The 24,318-nt window shown below is 42.0% G+C and overlaps 1 protein-coding gene across 2 annotated transcripts in view; it reads right to left on the reverse strand.

Moving 5' to 3' along the window:
- The window catches only part of LOC122550504 (FERM, ARHGEF and pleckstrin domain-containing protein 1-like), a 317,640-nt gene that overhangs the window by 19,830 nt on the left and 273,492 nt on the right, over positions 1 to 24,318 (reverse strand). For both annotated transcript variants that reach the window (XM_043691327.2, XM_043691326.2), the window contains exons 20-24: positions 20,556 to 20,624; positions 19,014 to 19,103; positions 14,181 to 14,263; positions 10,372 to 10,490; positions 3,069 to 3,232 (exon numbers count right to left, since the gene is read on the reverse strand). In XM_043691327.2, the coding sequence (XP_043547262.1) occupies positions 3,069 to 3,232; positions 10,372 to 10,490; positions 14,181 to 14,263; positions 19,014 to 19,103; positions 20,556 to 20,624 (525 nt within the window). The remainder of the gene's footprint in view (positions 1 to 3,068; positions 3,233 to 10,371; positions 10,491 to 14,180; positions 14,264 to 19,013; positions 19,104 to 20,555; positions 20,625 to 24,318) is intronic.

The following is a 24,318-nucleotide window of genomic DNA, read 5'->3' on the forward strand; positions in this document are numbered from 1 at the left end:
AACATGAGGGTCACTATACCTCAGGCAAAAGGTGAGGACTCAGAAGGTAGGATCTGCTTGGTAACCTCAGCTGGTGTGGGAATTGAACTTGTGCTTACATTAAATATGTCAATACAAGTTGCTGCTGTTTAGCCAGATTTTTTTTCTCCAGATAATAGGAAAGAAATGGAACAATATTTGGGATAATTAAGTGAGGAATAGGTACTTCAGAAGCCTTTTAAAAATGACCAATTCTGCAAATAGCATATTCTCTGTTTAAAGTTGTCATCACATTATTCTTAAAGTAATATTGGTTTAGCTGGAAAAGAGAAGAAACACGAATGGTGGAATACTGTGGAGGAGATGCCGTAAAGAAAGATGGTATTAAAGAGTACAACAGATTCAGATGTTTGGCAGGTAGATCAACTTTGCTAACGTGTGGGAAGAACAAATAAAATGTGACACAAAGGATGTACACCAGTGTGATTCCAGAAAGCAAGAGAATGTTTTCCCAAAAGAAGGGAAATTATGTCAATCAGATCTTGAATTCCACAGATTTTTCAGACAGGTAACTATTCAAGAGGGTTCTCCCAGCTAAATTCATTATTACCTGCACTCTTTGTTTGGTCTCTGGGATGTCAATTATTAATGCTAAGCACATTGGAATCAAAAAATATATTACACTAGTTTAATTGGCAATAACATTTGTTCAGACAAAAACAAACTGAAGTCTTGAGGATGCATGAGTGCTCCACACTCAAACTGGTAAAACAAAATGCCCTCAATACCCTCCTCTCTAACTGCACATATGTAAATCCTAAACAATGAAACAAAATGCTGAAAATTTTCAACAGGTCTGGCAGCATCTGGTGGGTGGAACGCAGTTAATGTTTCAGGCTGAGATGATCAGGAAAGGCCTGTCACCACAATGGAGCTACAACGCTCTTAGACTGAAAGACCAAATGGGGCTCTAATAGATCAAACCCAAGAGTGAAAACAAAATCAAAGGAAGGAGGAATTGACCATATTTAGACAAAAATTCCCACACCAACACACTAAAGTGGTTTGAGGTTGACAGTGTTAACAACTTTTCAAAGAGTCATCACAACCTGAAATGTTAACAATATTTCTTTCCACAGATTCCACTTGACCCACTGAGCATTTCAAGCAACTTTTATTTTTATTTCAGATTTCCGGTATGTGTACCATTTTGCATTTATGTAAACTCTAAGAGTATTGGTCAACTGCAATGTTTAATGTCTCGCAAGCCATGCCATAATATATTTATTTCACTCATATGCTGTATTAATTTCTTTCTTCCAAGCTACTCCTGATAATTTTCAAAATCACCTTAAGTTCTGTGTCAGACAATTTCAACCCTAGGATTAATAACTGTAGGGTTTATTAAAATTCTGACAAATAATAAAGCTTTTTTTTGGCTCATTCCAGGAATGTGGGTATTACTTGCAAAGCAAGCATGTGTTGCCCACCTCTAATTGGAACAGAGAATGAGCCTTCCTGGTGAGCTGCCTTCCTGAACCATTGCAGTCCTTGTGGTGTCTGTACACCAACAGTGCAGATCGGGAGTTACAGGAGGTTGACTTAGTCACACTGATACAGTTCCAAGTCAGGAAGACATGCTTGCTGGAGAGGACCCATTAAGTCCACACCGACTCTCTGAAGAGCACCCCACCCAGTCACAGCCCTTACCTTCTCTCTGTAGCCTTGTGACTCCTGTGGCTAATCCATCTAGTCTGCACATCCCTGGACACTCTGGGAAATTTAGCACGGCCAATCCACCTAACCTGCACTGCTTCATATTGTGGGAGGAAACTGGAGCACCCATAGGAAACCCACACAGATAATCACCTGAAGCAGGAATTGAACTCAGGTCCCTGGCACTATAAGGCATTAGTACTAACCACTGAGTCACCATGCCACCCCAAAGGTAATGTTGTTCCCATGCATCTACTGCTGTTATCCTTCTAGTTAGTAGAGGTTGCAGATTTGGAAGGTGCTGCCAAAGGAGCTGGTATGAGTTGCTGAAGTGCATTGCTATCACTGCGTGTTGATGATTGGGGAGTGAACGTTTAAGGTGGTGGATGGTTTCATGGTGTTGAATCATCTGGGTTGCTGTGTCCTGTCTGGTGCTTAGCCTCTGGAGTGTTGTTAGAGCTGCATTTATTCAGGCAACTCCTGACTTGTTCCAGGTGACCAGGCTATGGGGAGTCATGAGGTGAGTTATTCACCACAATTTTCCAAACCTCTGACCTATTCTCAAACCACAGTATTTTTATGACTGGTCCAGTTCAGTTTCTGTGACTTATTTTTAGAATGTTTGAAACTTTATCAATGATCCTTCCATACTAGTGCATCATCACTGTTCAAGTATTTTGAGCTGATTGTTGCCACACGATGGGTGTTGTCTGGTCAACACAAGTTTCCTCAGAAGCCAATTCAAGCAAAACAAAAGGAAACATCTATTTTAAAAATAACACAAAATTCTTGGCTGGAAAATTCTTACAAGCTGTTCCTTGTCTGTTAACCTCAGCAGGAATCTGATGGTGGATGACAGCGCTGAGGAGTTTTGGAGAATCATGCATTTCAGTACAGGAAGCGGCCTCCAAATCATCAAGCATGCGCTGGCTCCTTTGAATAGCTATTACCTTAGACCTACTCCCTGTCCTTTCCCTGGGGCCTTGCATCTTTCCTAACCAGGTATTTATCCAATTCCTTTCTGAAATGACCTCATGAACCTGCTTCCATTCAGAAAGCACATGTTGGATCACAGTAACTCACTGCATGCAGATATTTCTCATGCATTCCTCTGCTTCTTTTGCCAATAACTTTAAAGCTGTGTCACCAACCCTCCTGCCTTTTTTTGAACACTTCTATTAAATCAAAGTTCCAACCCAGAATTTTAAGCCTGAAACTCATTGCTCATCAGAACTTTGAAGGCAGAGTGTTGGAGACAGGATTTATTTAATGGCCATGGAATTCATTGAATTGTATTAATCAATATAGAAATCTGTATGTGCCACACTGGCAAGAGAGTCAGATGTACAGTTTTATTTTGAGATGGCATATACCTCCACAGCAATGCTATAATCCACCATTGAAACACTAGTATTTCTGTGCCAGCAAACGTGCATTGTGGTATTGCCACGATGGGGTGATTGTCTCTCAAGAGAGGTCCTTGAGGCACTTAGATCATCTTCAGATTCATGCTCTACAGACGTCTCGTCAGGCGATTCTAAAGAATTGATCAAAAAGTCCTTTAAAGAAAAATCGACAAACATCCAGCAATCTTTTCAACTCCTAGGCTGAATCAACCAGGAACATTTATATCACCGAAAGAAAGCGATGAGAGGGCCTTGCAGACATATTCAACACAAAAACACACAAAATTCAGAAAGAAGGTATACATACCTACCTGGTTTGGTCAGCTACAGCATGAGCAAGGTTATCTTGAAGATTGTTTTGGATTGGATCTTAATTAGGTGACGTTATTCAGGGAAATGGCGATAGAGTTAATCTACAGATCCGTCAGGATCTAATTAAATGTGGAATAGGATCGAGCGGGTGAGTGGGTCTCCTCCTGTTTCTGACACTAAACACAATGAAATGAAACTTTCCAATGTGACCGAGGGCACAACAGAAAAGTGATGGCTGGGACTGATTTCCTACTCCCTGTCTTAATCCCTCTTCCGCCCGGGCTCCATGTAGATTCCTAATTGGCCACAGAGCCCTCCACTAACTGGCCGTCCAAACTACAAAGACCAGGAGTCAGGAGTGAGTGGACCTCACTTTGCAACAACTATAAAGCCCAATCCTATGGCTCTATAATAAATTTGCAGGGGTATTGTATTAAGTAGGATCATAGGCACAGGACTAGGCCATTCAGCCCATTGAGCCTGCTTCCCTATTCACTAACATCAAAGCTGATGTGACCTAGCTCCATACGCCTGCCTTGGACCATATCCCTTAATACCATTGCTTAATAAAAATTTGCCAGTCTCACATTTAAACAATTGACATGGCATCAAGGAGAAAGTGAGGACTGCGGATGCTGGAGATCAGAGCTGAAAATGTGTTGCTGGAAAAGCGCAGCAGGTCAGGCAGCATCCAAGGAGCAGGAGAATCGACGTTTTGGGGCATGAGCCCTTCTTCAGGAATGGCTCATGCCCGAAACGTCGATTCTCCTGCTCCTTGGATGCTGCCTGACCTGCTGCGCTTTTCCAGCAACATATTTTCAGCTCTGACATGGCATCAACCACTGTTTGAGGAATAGACTTCCAAACCTCCAATTCTCTTTGCATGTAGGAGTGCTTTCTAACATCTCTCCTGAATGGCCTATTCTTAGACTACGCCCTCTGATTCTAGAATCTTCAGCCAAAGGAAATGGTTTATTGTTATCTACCCTCTACTTCCCTGTTAACATCCTGAAAGCCTCGATTAGGTCAGCTCTTAACCTTCTAAATTCTATAGAATAAAGGCCTAATTTGTCTAATCTCTAACTTAACCCCTGAAGTCCAGATATCATCCTTGTAAACCAGGGTTGAACTCCCTCCAGGGCTAAAACATCCTTCGTAACGTATGGTGCCAAGTAATTGTTCTGAAAGCCTAATGGTATAGACTGCATTAGGCTCCACACAAGCTGATGATATCAAAGGGTCCTGGGCAGAGGAGGAAGTCCAGTTCTAGATCTTGATGGGGTCAGAGGTCAGAGATTATCTCTGCCTCCTGTTAGTAATAGGAATTGGAGAAGTTACATTAGGCACGATCACCATCATACAAAAAGCTGTATGTTGTTTTTAAGGCAAGTGCCTTTTCTTGTTAAAATTTGTGAGTGTTTCATCTACAAGCAGGTCTCCTACAGAAAGGAGGATTGGTGGCAGAGTTTAATCCTACCGACAAACTGCCAAAGGTTGGTTCCACACATAGTGATCAGCAGTCAAGTTCATTGCTTAAATAACTCAAGGTATCAATGGTGAAAAGTATCTAGTTGACTTGGGAAGATGTGTGAGAACATTACTCCTTTAAGAATACTCAGGCACTCAGTAACAGAAGCAGTCTGCAGAAATTGTGGATGGAACAGCAAGTGAAAAAAAGTAGCACTCCAGAAGGATGTGTTCACCTCAAAGCGGGTGCAAGGGGGACATAGTGGGCTAGTAAGACAAACAAAGTCCTTAGAGAAGGAAGGTCTGTAGGCCTAGTCCTGATTCAAGATTTGGCTGGAAAGTAACCATTTCAGAACTTCATGAATAAGGTGAAAAGTTAAAAGAAAAGAAAATAATGGTTCAAAGAACTAGATAGGGGGAAAAAAAAATAGACAAAGAGGAGCACTTACAATTGACAGTAAGTGTTACCATCGACAGCAAGTGTTACCATCACAGTAAGTGCACAGGACAGGGCATGGCTATAATGGTGAGGGGGAGGATCAGTAAATAAATAACGTCAATCTGCAGCACTGGGAAAGCTGTACAGCAGAATTACATCGATAAAAGGGAAAATGAAAAGATTTAGAGGGAGACATCTGACAGAATAAGAACATTAGATGGTTTTAAGATTTCAATAACATTAGGAAATAATTTTAAATAATAAGCCTACAACCACATAGGTTTATTTCAAGTATTGGAACAGAGACATGCTTTGCGTATTAAACCATAAAAGATAGGCAGGAAATCATTTTAACAAGGAAGTAGTAGAAAAACTACCTAAGGCGTGGAAGGTAGCAAGCCCTCCATTTTAACTGCAAGAGGTTGCAAACCACTGTTTGTATTATACAAAAAGCAGGAAAGCCCCCAGCAAGCAGTACAGGGATACAGTATTGCTATTTAACAGCCCTGAAGCTTTATTAGAAAGATTAGATTAGAAAGAATCATTGTTATAATAGAGCTTAAAAGTTTGAAGAGACTTGAACATATGAGAGTTAAAAAGACATTGAAATGGTTCGATGTTAAAAGCTTAAAAAACAGCACCTTACAAACAGCAATGAAATGCTGCAAATTTAAGATAGATTTAATACATTTTAAACTAGTCTACCTGCTATAAGAAAGATGTTGCAAAACTTAAAAGGGTTCAGAAAAGATTTACAAGGATGTTGCCATGGTTGGAGGGTTTGAGCTATAGGGAGGGGCTGAATAGGCTGCGGCTACTTTCCCTGGAAGGTCGAAGGCTGAGGGGTGACCTTCTAGAGGTTTACAAAATCATGAGGGCCATGGATAGGGTGAATAGCCAAGGTCTTGTCCACAGGATTGCGGAGTCCAAAACTAGAGTCTATAGGTTTAAGGTGAGAAGGGAAAGATTTAAAAGGGACCTCAGGGGCAACTTTTTCATATAGACGATGGTGCTTATATGGAATGAGCTGCCAGAGGAAGTGGTCGAGGCTGGTACAATTACAATATTTAAAAGGCATCTGGATGGGCACACAAATAGAAACTGTTTAGAGGGCTATGGGCCAGGAGCAGGCAGGTGGGATTAGTTTAGTTTGGGATTATGTTCAGCATGGACTGGTTGGGCCAATGTGTATGACTTTATGATTCTATAAGTGGGACTAGATTAATGTAAGGTATCTGGTCAGCATGGATGAGTTGGACCAAAGGTCAGTTTCCGTCCTCTATGACTCTCTCTACGGCAGAAGAAATAATCCTACCTCAAAGATATAATGTCAGAGATGGGCTAAAGAGAACACAGGCTTAAACTTCACTGAGGAAGTAGTTCTTACAACATAAAATTGCTTCAGAATTAACTACTAAATCTCAAACTGAACAAGTGAATACTCTACTGCATTGAACAGGACTGACAACAGATGATGTTATAAGTCACAAAAATATAAAAGAAGGCAGACGTACGTTTGAACAGATTCAAACAACTTTAAATAATTACTTTAAACTGAGAATAAAGAAAATTCTTGTCAGGGCAGAATTACCAGAAGAGTTCAGCATCCAGTGTAAGTGGTAGATCACTTCATTAATGACCTCTACAGATTAGCAGAGGATTGTGACAATGGAGCTTTGAAATCAGAATTAATAAGAGACCGAATTGTTGTTGGCATTATTGATGAGTTTTTGTCAGATTTATTACTGTCCAGTGATTTGAATTTGGAGAAAGCCATTGATTATGTGCTGGAAGCAGAAATCAGGAAGATACTGAGACAAATTCTGAGGGGACAAGGAGAATCATATCACAGGAGACCAACTGAACCTTTTCACTTTGTAAGACACACTGTGTAGACACAAGCTCTCACAAAGAGTAAACCATCAGCAGTTGCTAAAATCAGTGTCAGCACTGACAAACAGTGCCCAGCTGACAAAAGACAAAATCACAAAAGAATTCTACGTCGAAAAATCTATAGGTCCCTTGCCGAAGATGTGCCAAAGTAGAATGGAGTTTCAGAGCTGGAAAAAGTCAAATATTTACTATACAAAGAGGCTAATGCAACAATTTCCTCCACTGAGAAAGATAATTAAAGTATCCGTGGGGAAATCAATGATTCAACTGACCTAAGCTAATTGAATATGTTTGGATCAATGGATATCTCATTAACTTTAAACTTGATACAGAAATGAGTGTCATTCCCCTATCAGGCTAAAATCACAGCTAGAGAAGAAGTTATCTCCTACACAAATGAAACTCAATAATCCACGTGGAATAGCTCCAGAGATTAAAAGCATGCTATAAGTAACTCTACAAGAGAAAGGGCATTAGAAATACATATGTATTTTCAAAAAAATCAACAGCTCCTCATTTTTGAGCTTTCATCCATTGCTTTAACTCCACACCCTCGTGGCAGAGAAAGAATTTGACAAGTTTCAATAGAGTAACTGGTTTATAAACAAACCATTATTGACCAACCCAGAAAAGGAGCAACTGGTAGAGGATTTAATTGGGATTCCTCGAATTGTGATGGAAACTAAAATGGTTACCTATATTGGCATAAGAGAACTGTTTCACACTATCAAAATGAAGAAAGCCTGTGACTTTTGAGGACTGGTCAAAATATTGTCCTTTCATCAGAAAACAAAATCGGAAATATTTGCCAAAAAAAGCAAATTATAAGAACAAGAAAGATCAATTAAACCCATTTGATCTCATTGAGAAATATTCAAACAAAGTTGTCCTGAAAGCAAAACAACCCACTGAACACATTGATACAGTGGATTTAATTTTATTGTCAGGTATGGAGCTGATACACCATTGTATCATTTCAATCCTTTGGCTTTCAAAGAAGAGTTGACAAAGATAATGTGAAAATAACAGCAATCCTCAGGTACCTGGTTTACCAGGAAGATATTCACAAAGGGTGAATGAAGACCTCCAACTTATTCAACAAGTTGAAATAAAGAGCTTACATGTTTCAACACAGATGTTAACAGCAGATTGAGAATCAAGAGTTAGTTGAATAACATAGAGATGAGCGGCATGGGACTTCATGAAAGCCAAATTAATGTCCACAATTTAGGACATGGTCAAAAAGAAAAAGTTGCCCGATCTGAAAATCTGAGATACTGCACAGAGGTAAATACCTATTGAAACCAGACAGCCATCTTCCATGATGGAAGTCCATTAGATGAATAGTCCTCCAGCCAGTTACAGGGCAACTGCCTGAGTTGAATTCCAGTTATTAAGAGTCCTCCAGATAAGGTAATGGAATAACTCACTGGGTTTATGGGGAACAACATCCTCCTCAGAATAAGATCTTGCAAAATAAGATCTTCTAGTGGAGTAATGATTTATAGACAATCAGAATCAGGGTTGATAGTCCTCAGGCTAAAGATCAAACAATCTTCCAAGTCCAAAGAGAATGCATTCTGCAAAAAAGTTGTGCAACCTCCAGACCACCTGGATAATGAAGTCAGAGACTTTGGTGGTAGTGTGAGGGGGTGTACTTGTAAATGTAAAGTGTTAGACACTTTTACAATGTAGATATTAACAATGAAGGAAGTGGAGAAGGCTTGGGAGGGACTGTTCTACAAGCTATCAGTTATTGGTTCCACAGACATACAACAACAACACAGGGCTTCAGGGACAGAGAGGGTGAATGGAACTCACTGGATCGCTCTATGCAGAGCTGTCATGAGGACAAAAAGCTGAATGGGCTCCTTCTGTGCATTAATTACTCTATTACAATTTGGAAGCATGGGAGAAAGGAATAAGTGACACATAATGTGATAAATCAGTCAGAAACTGCAGTTTTGCATTGATACTAATGTCCAGTTACATCAGACTTTTATGCTTTTGGACTGTGTCTTTAACATGAGGTAAGTGAATATAGTCATGTGATTGGTTCAGAATTTTGCCTAACGTCAGGCACAAATGATGTGGCTGTCAAAAATTAAAGGGAGGCCCAGGATTGTTCATTTGGGAAGCAGGTGTAATATGCTCACAGCTGGAGACAACGAGTCCATGTGTAGTATTTAGAGCTGTCCCAGGAAATCAGTGTACTTTTAGTTAACTTGTTACATCCAAAGGTCTATGTGTCTCAGTTATTACTGGAGAATTAAATTTCTTTCTAAAAATGAGTGGGATTGTAACAGCACCCATAGACCTACTTGTGAATATCCCCTACACGTAATTGGTGAATTTTCTGTCATAGAGTGGGGTTGAGGTCAAAACAGTGAATGTTTTCAAGGAGGAGACAAGACATATTTCTTCGGTTTAAAGAGATCAAAGGTTATGGGTCGAAAATGGGAACAAGGTACTGAATTGGATGATCAGTCATGATCATATGCGTTGGCAGACCAGGCAAGTGGTCCACTCCTGCTCCTATTTTCTGTGTCCCCATCCGGGTTTGGGATCATTTTCTCAAGTGTTCGTTATTCTACTAAGAAGCCAGTCAACAGTTTTGTTGTTATAGATGCAAAACTAATTAACTGCAATAGCTGAAGGACAAAAGTAACTCATTACATTTTTTAAAAATAACATTTTTAAATAAAAGCAATACCCAAGTTTTTCACTTAATAGCCCCCTGTTTTATTTCTCATCCTGAGATTAGTTTATTATTTTATGCCTTCAGGCACTATGATTATTGTACTGGTTTATGTGCCTCTTAAAAAAAACCCTGAGATTCCAAAATCACAAATTCAATAACGGGGGCTATTAAGTTATTGTAGATTTTTAGTGACATTCAATGAAAAGCATGGGCTTGTTCAGAGTGAAAAATCAGATTGTGTTGCTGAACGTATTAAAATGTTTCCATTCTCCTGAAGTAGTGCCAAGTGCAAGCACACACTTGAGCACTTGGTTGGTATACTCCAGCCCCAGTTGGACTGGGGGACTTCCTGTAGCAGGTAATGGATTTGATGGCAGATCCAGAGGAGTTAACTCTGTAAATCAAAGAAGGAATACTAGCCAAGCTTAAGAATCTGATTCTGCGAGGAATTCACTTACTGTTGGGTCCATCACTAGGACTGGGAGTCATTAGTTCACTGGTTGACCCATTGCATTGTTGAGCAAGATCCACAGCCATCTGTAAATCCTCAATCCATTTGTCCATCTCTACCTGGGCACTGAGGGGAGAAAAAACATGAGATTTCATTCAAATTGGGAGCAAGCAACAACTCTGGTCCCTGCAAACATGCACAGTTTAGAATATAACATTGCTTCCTAACATAAGAAATGTTTACACCTCCTGTCCAACTTCTCAAGTCAGGATTTTGGAACTTTGCTATATTGAAACTAACCATTACTATTTAAGGTATATCTACTTAGCATCATTATAATTAGCAATCATGGAGCTTGACATAGATCATAGAATCCGTACAATGTGGAATCAGGCCATTTGGCCCATTGAATCCACACTGACCCGCCAAACAGCATCTCACCCAGACCCAACCCACCTAACCCATCCCTGAATCGTGCATTTCCCATGGCTAGTCCACCCAGCCTGCACATCCCTGGACACTACGGGCAATTTGGATGTAGGAGAAAGTGAGGATTGCAGATGTTGGAATGTCAGAGTCACGAAAAGTTGGCACTGGAAAAGCACAGTAGGTCAGGCAGCATCCAAGGAGCAGGAGAATTGATGTATCGGGCATAAGCCCCTCATCAGGAATGTGGAGGGGAAGGGGGCTGAGAGATAAAGACGGAAGGGGGAGCTGGGAAGGTTATAGTTGGATGTAGGTGGGGGCTAGTTGTGATAGGTTGGTGGGGAGGGTGGAGTGGATAGGTGGGAACCTGGATGGACAGGTAGGACAGGTCAAGAGGGTGGTGCTGAGTTGGAGGGTTGGATCTGGGATTAAGTGGGGGGAGGGGAGATTTGGAAACTAGTGAAGTTGATGTTGATGCCAAGTGGTTGGAGGGTTCCAAGGTGGAAGATGAGGTGTTCTTCGTCCAATTGGCGGGTGACTTTGTTTTGGTGGTGGAGGAGGCCCAGGGTTGCATATCCTTGGGGAAGTGGGAAGGGGAGTTGAAGTGGTCAGCCACAGACTGGTAGGAGTGTTTGGTGCGTGTGTCCCAGAGATGTTCCCTGAAAGGCTCTGCGAATTGACATCCTGTCTCCCCAATGTAGAGGAGACCACATCGAGAACAATGGACACAGTCGATAAGGTGGATGGATGTGCAGGAAAATCTCTGCCAGATGTGAAAAGACCCTTTGAGACCTTGGATGAAGGTGAGGGGGGAAGTGTGGGCACAGGTTTTACACCTCTTGCAGTGGCAAGAGAAGGTGCCAGGTGTGGCATGGACCGAATAAGGGAGGCATGGAAGGATTGGTCTCTGCAAAACGCAGACAGGGGTGGGGAGCGAAATATATCTAACCTGCACACCCTTGGGCTGTGGGAGGAAACCCACACAGACATGGGGATAATGTGCAAATTCCACACAGAAGGTCACCGAGATTGGAATCGAACTCGGGTCCCTGGTACTGTGAGGCAGCACTGCTAACCACTGAGCTACTATCCCACTCAGCAGGATGGCTTCCCCTTTGGGCAAAAAAGGGTTGTCTAGGTTCACCTGTGTAAATGGCCACCTACAAAAATTTAAAGGAATTTCTTTAGTACCTGTAGGACTGTAACTCTGCAGAAGTTACTACTTTGAGGAAAAGAGGTGAGGAAACAAGTGAGCCGCGTGGTGACTCAGTGGTTAGCATTGCTACCTCCCTGTGTCAGGGTCCCAGGTTCAATTCTACCCTTGGGTGACTGTTTGTGTGGAGTTTGTACATTCTCCCTGTGTCTGCGTGGGTTTCCTCCCAAGGTGCGCAGGTAAGATTGCCTGGCCATGCTAAATAGCCCAAAACGTCCAAGGATATGCAGGTTACATAGATTAGCCATGAGAAATGCAGGGTTACAGGGTTAGAGCTGGGGGTGGGGTGGGGGGTGATTCTGGGTGGGATGCTCTTTGGAGAGTCTATGTGGCCCCAAATGGCCTGTTTCCACACTTAACAATTCTATGAAACTTAGAGAGATAGGTGGGATGTTTAGCTTGGCAAGCATTTTTACAGCTTTGTGAGATCCAAGTCAAGATTGTTAATTGCATCAATTGAGGTTAAGAACATACTGGTGAACGGCCATTGGCCAGATATCACTGTGGACTTGTGGTGCAGTAGTAGTGTCCCTAACCTCAGGCCAGAAGGTTCATGTTCAAGTCCCACCTTACCCAAAGGTGTGTGATCACATATCTGAACAGGTTGATTAAAAACAGTTGTAATGAGACGCTCACTGAAAAAAAGAATTTAAGTGGAATCCTGATATAAATACCTGTGAAGTTATACTTCATGGGGCACGTAAACGTGATGTGTATCATGGTCTTGAATACACTGCCACTATCACACCCAAGTTTTTTATTAATTAATTTTTAAATAGACTTCCTACATAATTCTGGCAAGCTGCTACATAAATTTAATAGAATGATCACAAGGATTCAAAGGTTAAATTAACAAGGGGTGATTCCTCGAATTAAAGCAGTGTCCCACATAATTGAGAAGGTAAGGGACTATTTGATTTAAGTTTTCAGAATATTGAGTGGATTTAACACAGTAAATAGAGAAAAAACTATTTCCATTAATTGGGGAGTCGAGGTCCAGGAGGGCGTAGACTAAAAATTTGAGGCAAATCTTTCAAATTGAAATTAGCATACACTTCTATTGACAGAATCGTGTTAGAAGTTTGGAACTCAGTTCTGAAAAAGGCAATTAATTGCAGATCCATTGTTAATTCTAAATGGAGTCCGATAAATTTGTGTTACCTGAAGGTATTAGGGGGTATGGAGCAAATGTTGGTACATAATGGTACACTGCAGATCAGCTAGCATCTCTCTGAATGGTCCAGAGGGAGATTCAAGGAGCTAAACAGACTTCTTCTGCTTCCAATGTGCTATGATTCTGTTTTCTCTGCACAAAACAATCTTGATTATCCGAACAAGACAGGTGGCAAGTATTTTGTATGGATAACCGGTTGTTTGGATAACGGATAACATTTTTACAGGACCTTGAGATCTTGCTTGGATAATCTGAAATTCGGATAATTGATGTTTGGATAACTGAGCTTGTTCTGTAGTGTGATTTACTGTTTCATTTGAACCTGCCTCACACACACTCTGACTCCAACTGCCATTTGCACAGAATCATTGATAATTTTTTCAGATGAATAAAGAGGATTGGAATGGGGTCACCTTAAGGTGACAGCTCATCGGTTCCAGGAAGTTGAACTTACAGCTGCAACAACCATGAAGCTTTCAATCTTTCTAGTCTGATCTTACATTCTCATTACATAATGAAAAACAAGTCTAAGAAACAACATTGCTCAGGTAACAATCAATCAGATTGGTCACCGGCCAAACAATACATGTATATGTACAGCCTCAACTAGAATTACATTTAATGAATGGCATATCTAAACCTAGCAGACTTTGATGAAAAACAAGTTTATCTGACTCTGGGACACTTATGCTATAAGTGGTTTAAAGCATAACAGCAAATGCTGTCTAATAACAGGGTACACCATACAGTTATGGGAGGCCAGTTAGCTGCCTCATGCTGTACCCAATCTATATTTCTATGACTCTGCCAGGTTTGGGAAGGTTTGGGTTAGATAGGCAAATCAATCTTTTTCCATCACATGAATTATCATTCGTTCAAATGTTACAAAGTCTATTTGTCCAACAGTTTGTCAATGATTCAGTAACCATGTTTGCACACATGGTTCACACACCACTTCATCTTAATAAGGCAAAAGTCTAAGGAAGTTGAATTTGAGTTGTACCTCGCTGCTACGACGATGGACTGGCGTTGTCCATTGAGAGTGAAACAGTGAGGGAGTGACCACTCATCCTCGCTTTCCTCAATCTAAAGAGGCAAAAAGGTTAAAAACATTACAATCGAGTCATATCAAAACGCAAAGAAATCTAACAAGAATTAAAAAGTGTAGCCGGGAGAATAGGAAAGCAGAACAAAAAGGGAACTGAGCAGACAGAATCACTACAGTGCAGAAAGAGGCCATTCGGTTCATCGACTCTCCAAACAGCATCCCATCCAGACCCAGCTCCCCCACCATAACCCTACATTTTCCATGGCTAATCCATCTAGCCTGCATATCCCTGGATACTCTGGGGCAATTTAACTTGAACATCTTTAGACTGTGGGAGGAAACTAGAGCACCCAGAGAAAACATGCATTTAAATCCCATCAAGAAAGCTGGTGGGAATTTAAACTCAGTAAATATGATCAGCAATTGAAAGCCATGGGGAGAACATACAAAACTCCAACCCAAGGCTGGAGTCTAACCTGGGTCCCTGGCGCTGTGAGGCAGCAGTGTTAACCACTGAGCCACTGTCCCACCCTGAGGGCTGGGCAGCATGTTTGGATGAAGTAATTGCTTGCCTGCTTTTAGTTTCCAGCAAGACGCTGCCTTAGGCAGTTATACTGAGGAATGCAGTACATGCTAATATTTCTGCCTGGTTTTGTGATGGGACTTCCAAAAAGGAATGGGTCAGCCTAGAGGACTCAATCCATTTGAGGCAGAGAGCAGAAACAGCATACTCATTAATTAATCCAACAGGAAATTCACGAGATTCTTTTTATGCTGAGGATAGTGAGAATTTGGAACATGTAACTACATCTCAAGGTTTGGACAGTAAGTGCTGACCCAGCTAGCCACACCCACATCCCATGAGTGAATAAAAATAACTACATGGAACTCATTGAGGTGAATAGTATAGATGTATATTAAGGTGAAGATAGATAAATACGTGAAGGAGAAAGGAACAGAAAGATAGGAACTGAAGAGGAGGGGTTGTGAGAAGGCTTGTGTGGAACATTAAAAGCAGCAGTGACCAGTTGGGCTAAATGATCTGTTTTTGTGCCATACGTTCCATGTGCTGTGTAAGAATGTAAATGACTTTTAAATCAATAACCAAGAAAAATATCCAGAGATTCTCCTCTTTGCATCCTATCTCCTGTACACAGGAAGAATATAATTATCAGTGAAGTTGAAGTACACCTTGTTCCTTCTGCTAAGACATTAATTGTATGCTAGAAAAATATGGATTATGGGATTGAGAGAGCACAGTGCTTCAGGTCTAACCTAAACCAAGCTTTTGTATCAGTGTAATATAACTTCTAACTTCTCTCTGTGACAGGAATCCTCTGGGATCCTGTTGTGCATCTCTGGACCATAAATGATTCCAATTGAGCTGGTGTCCAGAGGGGAGGGTAGCATTTCAGGAATGCCAAAACAAAAGGCTTTGAAAATTAAAAATCATCACACTGTGTACATCATCTGAACTTCAGCTATTTATGAGAGAGGGAGAGGAAACATGGGCTTAACTCTCAAGACAGAAACTTTGATTATTGAGAATCGTAGAATCCCTACAGTATGGGAGCAGACCATGTGGCCCATCAAGCCCACACTAACCCTCCAAATAGCATCCCACTCAGATGCCCCACCCTGTCCCTGTAACCCTGCATTCCCCATGGCTAATCCACTTAATCTGCACATCCATGGACAATTTAGCATGACCAATCCACCTAATCTGCTTGTCTAAATCAGAACATCCAGAGAAAACCCACACAGACACAGGGAGAACGTGCAAACTCCACACAAATAGTCACCCAAAGCTGGAATTGAACTTGGGTCCCTGGTGCTATGAGGCAGCAGTGCTAACCACTGAGCCACCACACCATCCTTCCACAAGTGCTGCAGACTGCTTCTCTTATTGAATATCTGCGTATTCTGAAAGCAGGAATGTTCTCACTTGTCTTTCTAAAGTTTTTCTCCTGGTTAAGTGGATGCTACTCTTCACCATAGTTATCTTGAGTTAATTAAGGAATTATGCAATTGTCTGTTAGTAAGAAAAAAAATTAAATTGATAGCAAGAATTAATATTGAGTCAGAGAGCTCTGAATCTGAATGGGTAGAGTTGAGGAACCACAAAGGTTAAAAGATCCTAAATGGTGTTATGTACAAGTCTCCTAGCACTAGTTGGGATGTGGGGTAGAAAATAAATCAAGAGACAGAAAAGGCATGTAAGAAAGAAACTATGACAATAATTGTGGGGACTTCAATGTACAGGTGGAATGGGATAATCAGGTTGGTAGCGAATCCATAGAAAAGTAATTTGTGGATTATCTACAAGATGATATATTTTTTGGAGCAGCTTGTGGTTGAGTCCACTGGTGATGTGTAATGAGGCAGATTTGAGGAGCTTAAGGTGAAGGAACCCTGAGGGGACAGAGACCAAAGTATGATAGAATTCACCCTGAGATTTGAGAGGGAGAAGATGTAACGGTATTCCAATTGAGGAAAGGTAATGACATCGACATGAGAGAGGAGCTGGCCAGAGTTGGTTGGAAGGGGAGCCTAACAGGGAAGATGGTTAAGCAATAATGACAGGAGTTTCTGGAAGTAATTTAAGAGGTACAGCAGACATTAGTCCCAAGGAAGAAGAAACATACTAAGGGGAGGATGAGGCAACTGGTGACTACTGACGTTCTACAGGGGTCAGTGTTGATGCCAGGAATATTCACATTATGCATTAAATATCTGGTTGAAGCAACTGAGGGCGTTGTTTCTGTTTGCCGATGACAGCAAGATAGGTGGAAGGGCAAATTAATATTGATAAAGCTGGGAGGCTGCAGAAGGACTTGGACAGGTTCGAAGAGTGGGCAAAGGAGTGGCAGATAGAATACAAAGTGAGAAATTGCAATAGTATGCACTTTTGTAGGAAGTATAGAGATATAGACTATTTACAAGAATGATCTCAGGGATGAAGGGCTTGTCTTATGAGGAGTGGGTGAGGGGTGAGGACTCTGGGTCTGTACTTGATGGAGTTTAGAAGGATGAGGAGGGATATCATTGAACCTTACAGAATATGAGAGGTCTGGACAGAGTGGGCGTGGAGAAAATGTTTCCACTAGTAGGAGAGAGTAGGACCCAAGGGCACAGCCTCAGAGTGAAGGGGACAATCCTTTAGAACTGAAATGAGGAAGTATTTCTTCAGCCAGAGGGTGGTGAATCTGTAGAACTCATTGCCGCAGAGGGCTTTGGAGGCCAAATCATTCAGTGTATTTAAGACAGAGATGGATAGGATCTTGATTAGTAAGGGATCAAAAGTTACAGGAGAATGTTGTCCTAGTGACACCCTTATCCCATAAAATAATATTTTTTTTAAATGCAACAACTTTTATTTATATAGAACCTTTGACGCCATAAAGCATCCCCAGGCTTTTCACAGGAGAGCTTGATCAAACATTTGACACAGAGTCACATAAGGAGATATTGGAATCAAAGACAGAGATTGCTGGAGAAACTCAGAAGGTCTGGTAGCATTTGTGAAGATGGATAGATTGATAGAGATATACAGCATGAAAACAGACCCTTCAGTCAAACCCGACCATGCCGACAATATATCCTACCCTAATCGAGTCCCATTTGCCAGCACTTGGCCCATATTCCTCTAAACCCTTCCTATTCATACACACACCACCCTCTGCGTGAATATTTGCCCCCGAGGTCCCTTTTAAATTTTTCCCCTCTCACCCTAAGCCTATGCCCTGTAGTTCTGGAATCCCTCACCCCAGGGAAAATGACTTTTTCTATTTATCCTATCCATGCCTGTCATGATTTTATAAATCTCAAAAAGGTCACCCCTCAGCCTCTAACGCTCCTGGGAAAACAGCCCCAGCCTATTCAGCCTCTCCCTGTAGCTCAAATCCTCCAACCCTGGCAACATCCTTGTAAGTCTTTGAACCCTTTCAAGTTTCATAACATTTTTCCAATTAGAAAGAGAAATAGAAACAAAATTAACACTTCAATTCCAATGTGACTCTTCTTCGGAACACTGGTACCATAATGCATCTCCGGACTTGAAATGTTAACTCTACATTTCTTTCCACAGATCCCGAGCTTTTCCAGCGTTTTCTGCTTTTATTTCTGATTTCCGGACTTGCAGTATTCTATGTTAAGAGATATTAACTTGGCCAAAGGTGTAGGATTTAAGGAGCATCTTAATGGTGAAGTTTCCAGTGGAAATTCCTGAATGTAGGGCTCAGACAACTGAAGATACAGCCACCAATGGTCCAGCAATGAAAATCAGGGCTTTTGAAATTTCTTTGGTTCAGCTACTGTAGATGTCCCTGTATAAGTGGACACTTACAGCCTCAAACAATCCCTCTAAAATCAGAGACTAACTTATATGCTGCAAGTATGGTCCATGGCCATTCTAAAATCTTGTGTGTTACTACTGCAAAGAGTAGGCAAGCTTTAAACTCCCATATATTGGTGCAACATAACATGTTGCCTGCTCTATCACCTGGACCCATTTCTAAGATACTAGCAAATTAAATGTGCATTTGTGGGGAAAAGTGTCATGGTTGACTACTAACACAAACATAGCATGCTGTGGCTGTACAGGCTTGGGAAGGTGTTGACTTACACAATGAGTAAATGCAAAACCCTGCTACTTGAGGCAGAGAAATCAGGTTGTCTTATTCGCTGGATGAACTTATAAGCTACAATTACAGGAATTAAATATAAGGGTCGCTTTGTAATGCAATGTCGTCAGATTATTCTTCAATTGATATAAAATGCAATACTTACAGTCATACCGTACAGTGGAATCTGTCCATGAACTTTGAACTGATTGGATGCAGTTAGTCCTCTACTTGTGTACAAGAGAATATCATTGAACTGTAGCATTGTGGGGAGGAGGAAAAAAGAACATTTTCTTAATGAACAGCAAGTATTTCATTTGAAAAGTCAATTCTCCGCAACACATTGATTTTAAACTTCATATCAAAAGCAGCTCACAGAGTGACAGTAGTGGCTCAGTGGATAGCGCATGAGGCTCTGAGTCACAAAGTTCAAGACATATATCAGGACTTGAGCTGAAACATCAAGGCAGTACTGAGACAGTGCTGTCACTATGTAAATGCAAGGTTGTTTTTTATTGTGTGAAGTTTAATATCAATATATTCAGCAGGGTTTAATTTGTCCTGTCCAGTGCTTCGGTTTTTAAATGTGACATTAAGCCCCATCTGCCCTCTCAAATGGGCACAAAAGATCCCACAACATTACTGAAAACAAAAAATGCTGGAGATTGCAGTGGGTCAGGCAGCATCCATGGAGAGAGAGCAAACCAACGTTTTGAGCCTAGATGACTCGCCATCAGAGTCCTGACCTGCTGTGATTTCCAGCATTGTTTTGTTTTCAGTAGATTCCAGCATCTGTAGTAATTTGCTCCTAACTTGTAACATTATTTCGCAGCGATGTTATCCCTGGTGTCCTGGGCAATATTCATCCCGAGGAGAAAGTGAGGACTGCAGATGCTGGAGAGTCGGAGTTGATAAAGTGTGGTGCTAGAAAAAGCACACCAGATCAGGCAGCATCTGAGGAGCAGGAGAGTCAATGTTTCGCGTAGGACCCTTCTTCAGGACGGTGGGGGGAGCTGAGAGATAAATGGGAGGGGTGCGACGAGGTGCAAGATAGATGGGTGAAGGTAGGAGGTGATGGTGATAGGTCGGTAGAAAGTGTGGAGCGGATTGGTGGGAAAGAAGACGATGGATGTGACTCGGAGGGTTAGATCTGGGATAGTCATGCTTCAATCAGCAGAACTCAAAGCAGATTATTTGATTATTATTACAATTGCTGATGGTGTGTACGCACCTTTGTAAATTAGCTGCTGTGTTTGACTACATTTCAAAACATACTAAATTGCTAGCAGTAAAACACTCTGAGATGTCTTGTGTCCTGTAACCTGCTGTATAACTGTAAGACTTTCTTTCAGGATGTCCGAGAGGACCTTACAGCCAGAAAATTAAACCTGAACAGAGGAAGCTCCTACAAACAGAAGTGTGGTAATGACCAGATAATTGAAATGGTATTGGATGAGGGCTAAATATTAGCTAGAAGTCTGCTCCTGTATGAAACTGTAGCTGTGAGATTTTCTACATCTGCTTCAGAAAGCTGATGGGGCCTTTGTTCAACATCTCATTCAAAAGCTGCCACCTCTGACTTTTCCTCATTCGCGAGAACGGTGAAGAATCAAAGGATCTGCTAAAAAAAACTGAAGGTCCATAATTTCATTGCAGTTTTAATGAGTCCAGCAGATAATGTAATCACAAATAATGCTGAATCACTTACCAAGAAGAACATTCGCTGCTGCAATCCCTTTGCAGATAATTTGCTGAGACATCCTTGTCTAATGAACTCCTTTATCAAACACAGAGAGAATAAATATCATCAAATAAGTTATAGTAGAAAAAAAGCAAGCAGAAAGGCATGAACAAATGTGGAATGAAAGAGTTGGCTCCTAATCTCATCTGTCCTTAGATCTCTCCTGGTTCTCACGTACACACTCCCCCCTCAGCGACAGCAAACTGAAAACAGGTCAGTGCACATTGATTATACTCAGCTCTACCTCACCATGGTGGTATTCAATTGTCCTTTGTTCGATTATGAGATCCTGGGAACAGATCTATACTCACTTCATTTGTTTAAATCAAGCCTGGGTGAGGAGTCTGAAAAATTAAAACAATAAGCCACAAAATATCCAAGAAGCTAAACTGTAACCATATGATCATGCTTTGTGATTGGAAAGATATTTTAAAACTCTTATAGAAGTGACAAATTGTGTCTTCTCTTCATTGTTCAGAGATATATCAAAAATATTAACAACCACCACCTCTCCCTACTCCTGCTTGGTCTTTGTTTTGTCACAGTTTGTTACAGCAACTTGCATATAAGTAGCACGTTTAACACACAGCATTTTTAATTCCTAAACATCTGCTCCATCTCTGTAACACCACTCATCCTTGTTTCGCTGTTGCTAAAATAGCTCCTTTGTTACCTCTTCTCTTGAATGTTTCAATACTTTCCTCAATGGCCCCCCAACATTATATGTTGCACCTTTGAAATATTTCATAAAGTTAAAGATGTTGCTTGCCTTATTCATGACTCTCTTTTATTTCTGACCTCATATTCTGGATTCAGTAACAAGTGGAAACACCTTTCTATCTCACTTTGTTAAAAACTTCCATGACATTAAGGAAGTTTAGCAAGTTATCTCCTCAGCCTCCTCCCATACAGAGTATGAAGCAGCCTTAGCCTGTTCAGTCTCTCCTGATTGTTGTATTCCCTGCTCTCTGGTGACATGCTGGTCATTTTCTTTTCCCTACTGAATGCTGAGGGGCTCACTAGTGAAACTAAAGACATATCCATGAAAGATGTAATCTACGCTTAGCTAACTAATTACGCGATGGCCTAATGGTACAGTTGCTAGACTATTAATCCAAACACTCAGGTTATGTTTTGGGGACCCAGTTCGAATCTTGCCATAGTAGAATTTCAATTCAAAAATCTGTACTTAAGAGTCACGTGTTTGTTATTGTTAATTGTCTGAAAATCTCATCTGGTTCCCTAATGTCCTTCAGGGAAGGAAACTGCCACCCTGACCTGGTCTGACCTCCATGTGACTCCACCAACATGTTTGACTTGAATAGGAAAGGTTTGGAGGGATAAGAGCCAAGCGCAGGGTGGTAAGACTAGTTTAATTTGGGAACATAGTCAGTGTGGACTGGTTGGTCCAAAGGGCCTGTATCCACGCTGTATGACTATATGTCTTCTAACTGCTCTCTGGCCAATTAGGAATGGCTAATAAATGGCACCCACATTCCATGAATGAATAAACAAAAACTAACTTCCATACTTCTGTACGCCAATCCTAAAGTTTGTACAGTCAGTCACAGTTGACAGCGTAGTCTGGATTTACACAGAGTACACCAGCCCAATTTATTGAAACTGATCAGGGAAGCCACAGTGAAAGGGCTGAAAATCTAAACAAAAATTCGTCACCTGTGACACAGAATGCTACAATTGAATGAATGGCATTTGCTTCTTCATTTTGCTATGCCTAGGTTTTATAGTGGGTCATGTTACCAAACATTAAGCATCGTTTGGGGAAGACAACATGAATTTGCATTTCTATAGTGCCCAATGTCAGATTGAATATTGTGGCTGAATCTTCAGAAACCTGTGTCTCATTGCAGCAACATTCATCTCACTGAGAGAAACCAAACAGAGTCTGACACCTAACCACACCAAGGTCTGCATAACCCACTCTACTGCTGTTGGAATCCACCAAATGGATTTCTGTCACATTGCTTCCCAGCCCTAATCTGTCCAGAGGGCAGTGAGAGTGTCATACAGCCTGACCAACCTTGCTCATCCCTCTGCCGTTGTTACTTTACTAATGACAGGAGGTGGTCCTTGCCACGCAAGTAGCCTGGCAGGTTTAGTTGCATGGACTGCAGTCAGACCATGGGCATAGGAAGAATTGCTGTTGGGGATCCCCCTGGGTTCATCAGTTCTCCAAGGTCACCTTGCCTCCTTTTAACCCTCTGCCCTGGCCTCTTGAACCTGACCCCCCAAATCCCGACCAACAATCCCCCTCCCTACCCCCCGTCCCTTTGTCACAACCCTCAACCAAACCCATCTTTCCTTGTTTCCGAGTTTTCCCCTGAGGAATAGGAGGCCGCTCAGCCCATTGAATCTGTTCCATCATTTAATTCCGTCCTGGCTGACCTGCATCCTAATTCCATCCACCCACCTTGATTCCACATCTGCCTGAACCAACAGAATCTGTCCATTTCAATTATGACATTTCCGACACCAGCACCAGCACCTTTTTGATGGGAGAAAGTCCCAGCTCTCCATTCCCCTGGCTGTGAGGAAGTCCTCCCTGACGTCACACTGAATGGCCCCTGGTTCTAATCTTCCCTCTTTGTTTTGGATTCCCTTCAGCAGAGGAAATAGTTTCTTTCTATCAATTCTTTTAGTATCTCAATTACATCTCAAAAACTGGTATGTGCATCATGTCCTCATAATTTAACTCATCGCCAGTTTGAGGTTTTTTTTCCCTCATGGGTAGCCCGGGGCTTTGGTCTCATCCACTGATGCTCCGTGATTAAGTTTGACCTTAACAGACAAACATTTAGGAGGAGAAAGTGAGGTCTGCAGATGCTGGAGATCAAAGTTGAAACTTTATTGCTGGAACAGCACAGCAGGTCAGGCAGCATCCAGGGAACAGGAGATTCGACGTTTCGGGCACGTCGGGCCCTTCTTCAGGAATGAGCAGAGAGTGTTCAGCAGGAGAAGATAAAAGGTAGGGAGGAGGGACTTGGAGGAGGGGCGTTGGAAATGTGATAGGCGGAAAGAGGTCAAGGTGAGGGTGATAGGTCGGAGTAGGATGGAGGCGGAGAGGTCAAGAAGAAGACTGCAGGTCAGGAAGGCGGTGCCGGGCTGGAGGGATTCGGCTGAGACAAGGTGGGGGGAGGGGGGATGAAGAAACTGGTGAAGTCCAAGTTCATCCCCTGTGGTTGGAGGGTTCCCAGTCGGAAGATAAGATGCTCCTCCTCCGACCGTCGCGTTGTTGTGGTTTGGCGGTGGATGAGTCCAATGACCTGCATATCCTCGGTGGAGTGGGAGGGGGAGTTGAAATGCTGTGCTACAGGGTGGTTGGGTTGGTTCGTCCGGGTGGCCCAGAGGTGCTCTCTGAATCGCTCCGCAAGTAGGCGGCCTGTCTCCCCAATATAGAGGAGGCCACACCGGCTGCAGCGGATGCAGTAGATGATGTGGGTGGAGGTGCAGGTGAATGTGTGGCGGATATGGAAGTTTCCTTTGGGGCCTTGGAGAGAAGTGAGGGGGGAGGTGTGGGCGCAAGTGTTGCACCTCCTGCGGTTGCAAGGGAAGGTGCCGGGAGTGGAGGTTGGGTCGGTGGGGGGTGTGGATTAGAACCAGGGGCCATTCAGTGTGACGTCAGGGAGGACTTCCTCACAGCCAGGGGAATGGAGAGCTGGGACTTTCTCCCATTAAAAAGGTGCTGGTGCTGGTGTCGGAAATGTCATAA

This window comes from Chiloscyllium plagiosum, unplaced genomic scaffold (assembly GCF_037043375.1).
Source record: "Chiloscyllium plagiosum isolate Xiang-an unplaced genomic scaffold, Cpla_swu_hap1 HiC_scaffold_6, whole genome shotgun sequence".
Taxonomy (NCBI): Eukaryota; Metazoa; Chordata; class Chondrichthyes; order Orectolobiformes; family Hemiscylliidae; genus Chiloscyllium; species Chiloscyllium plagiosum.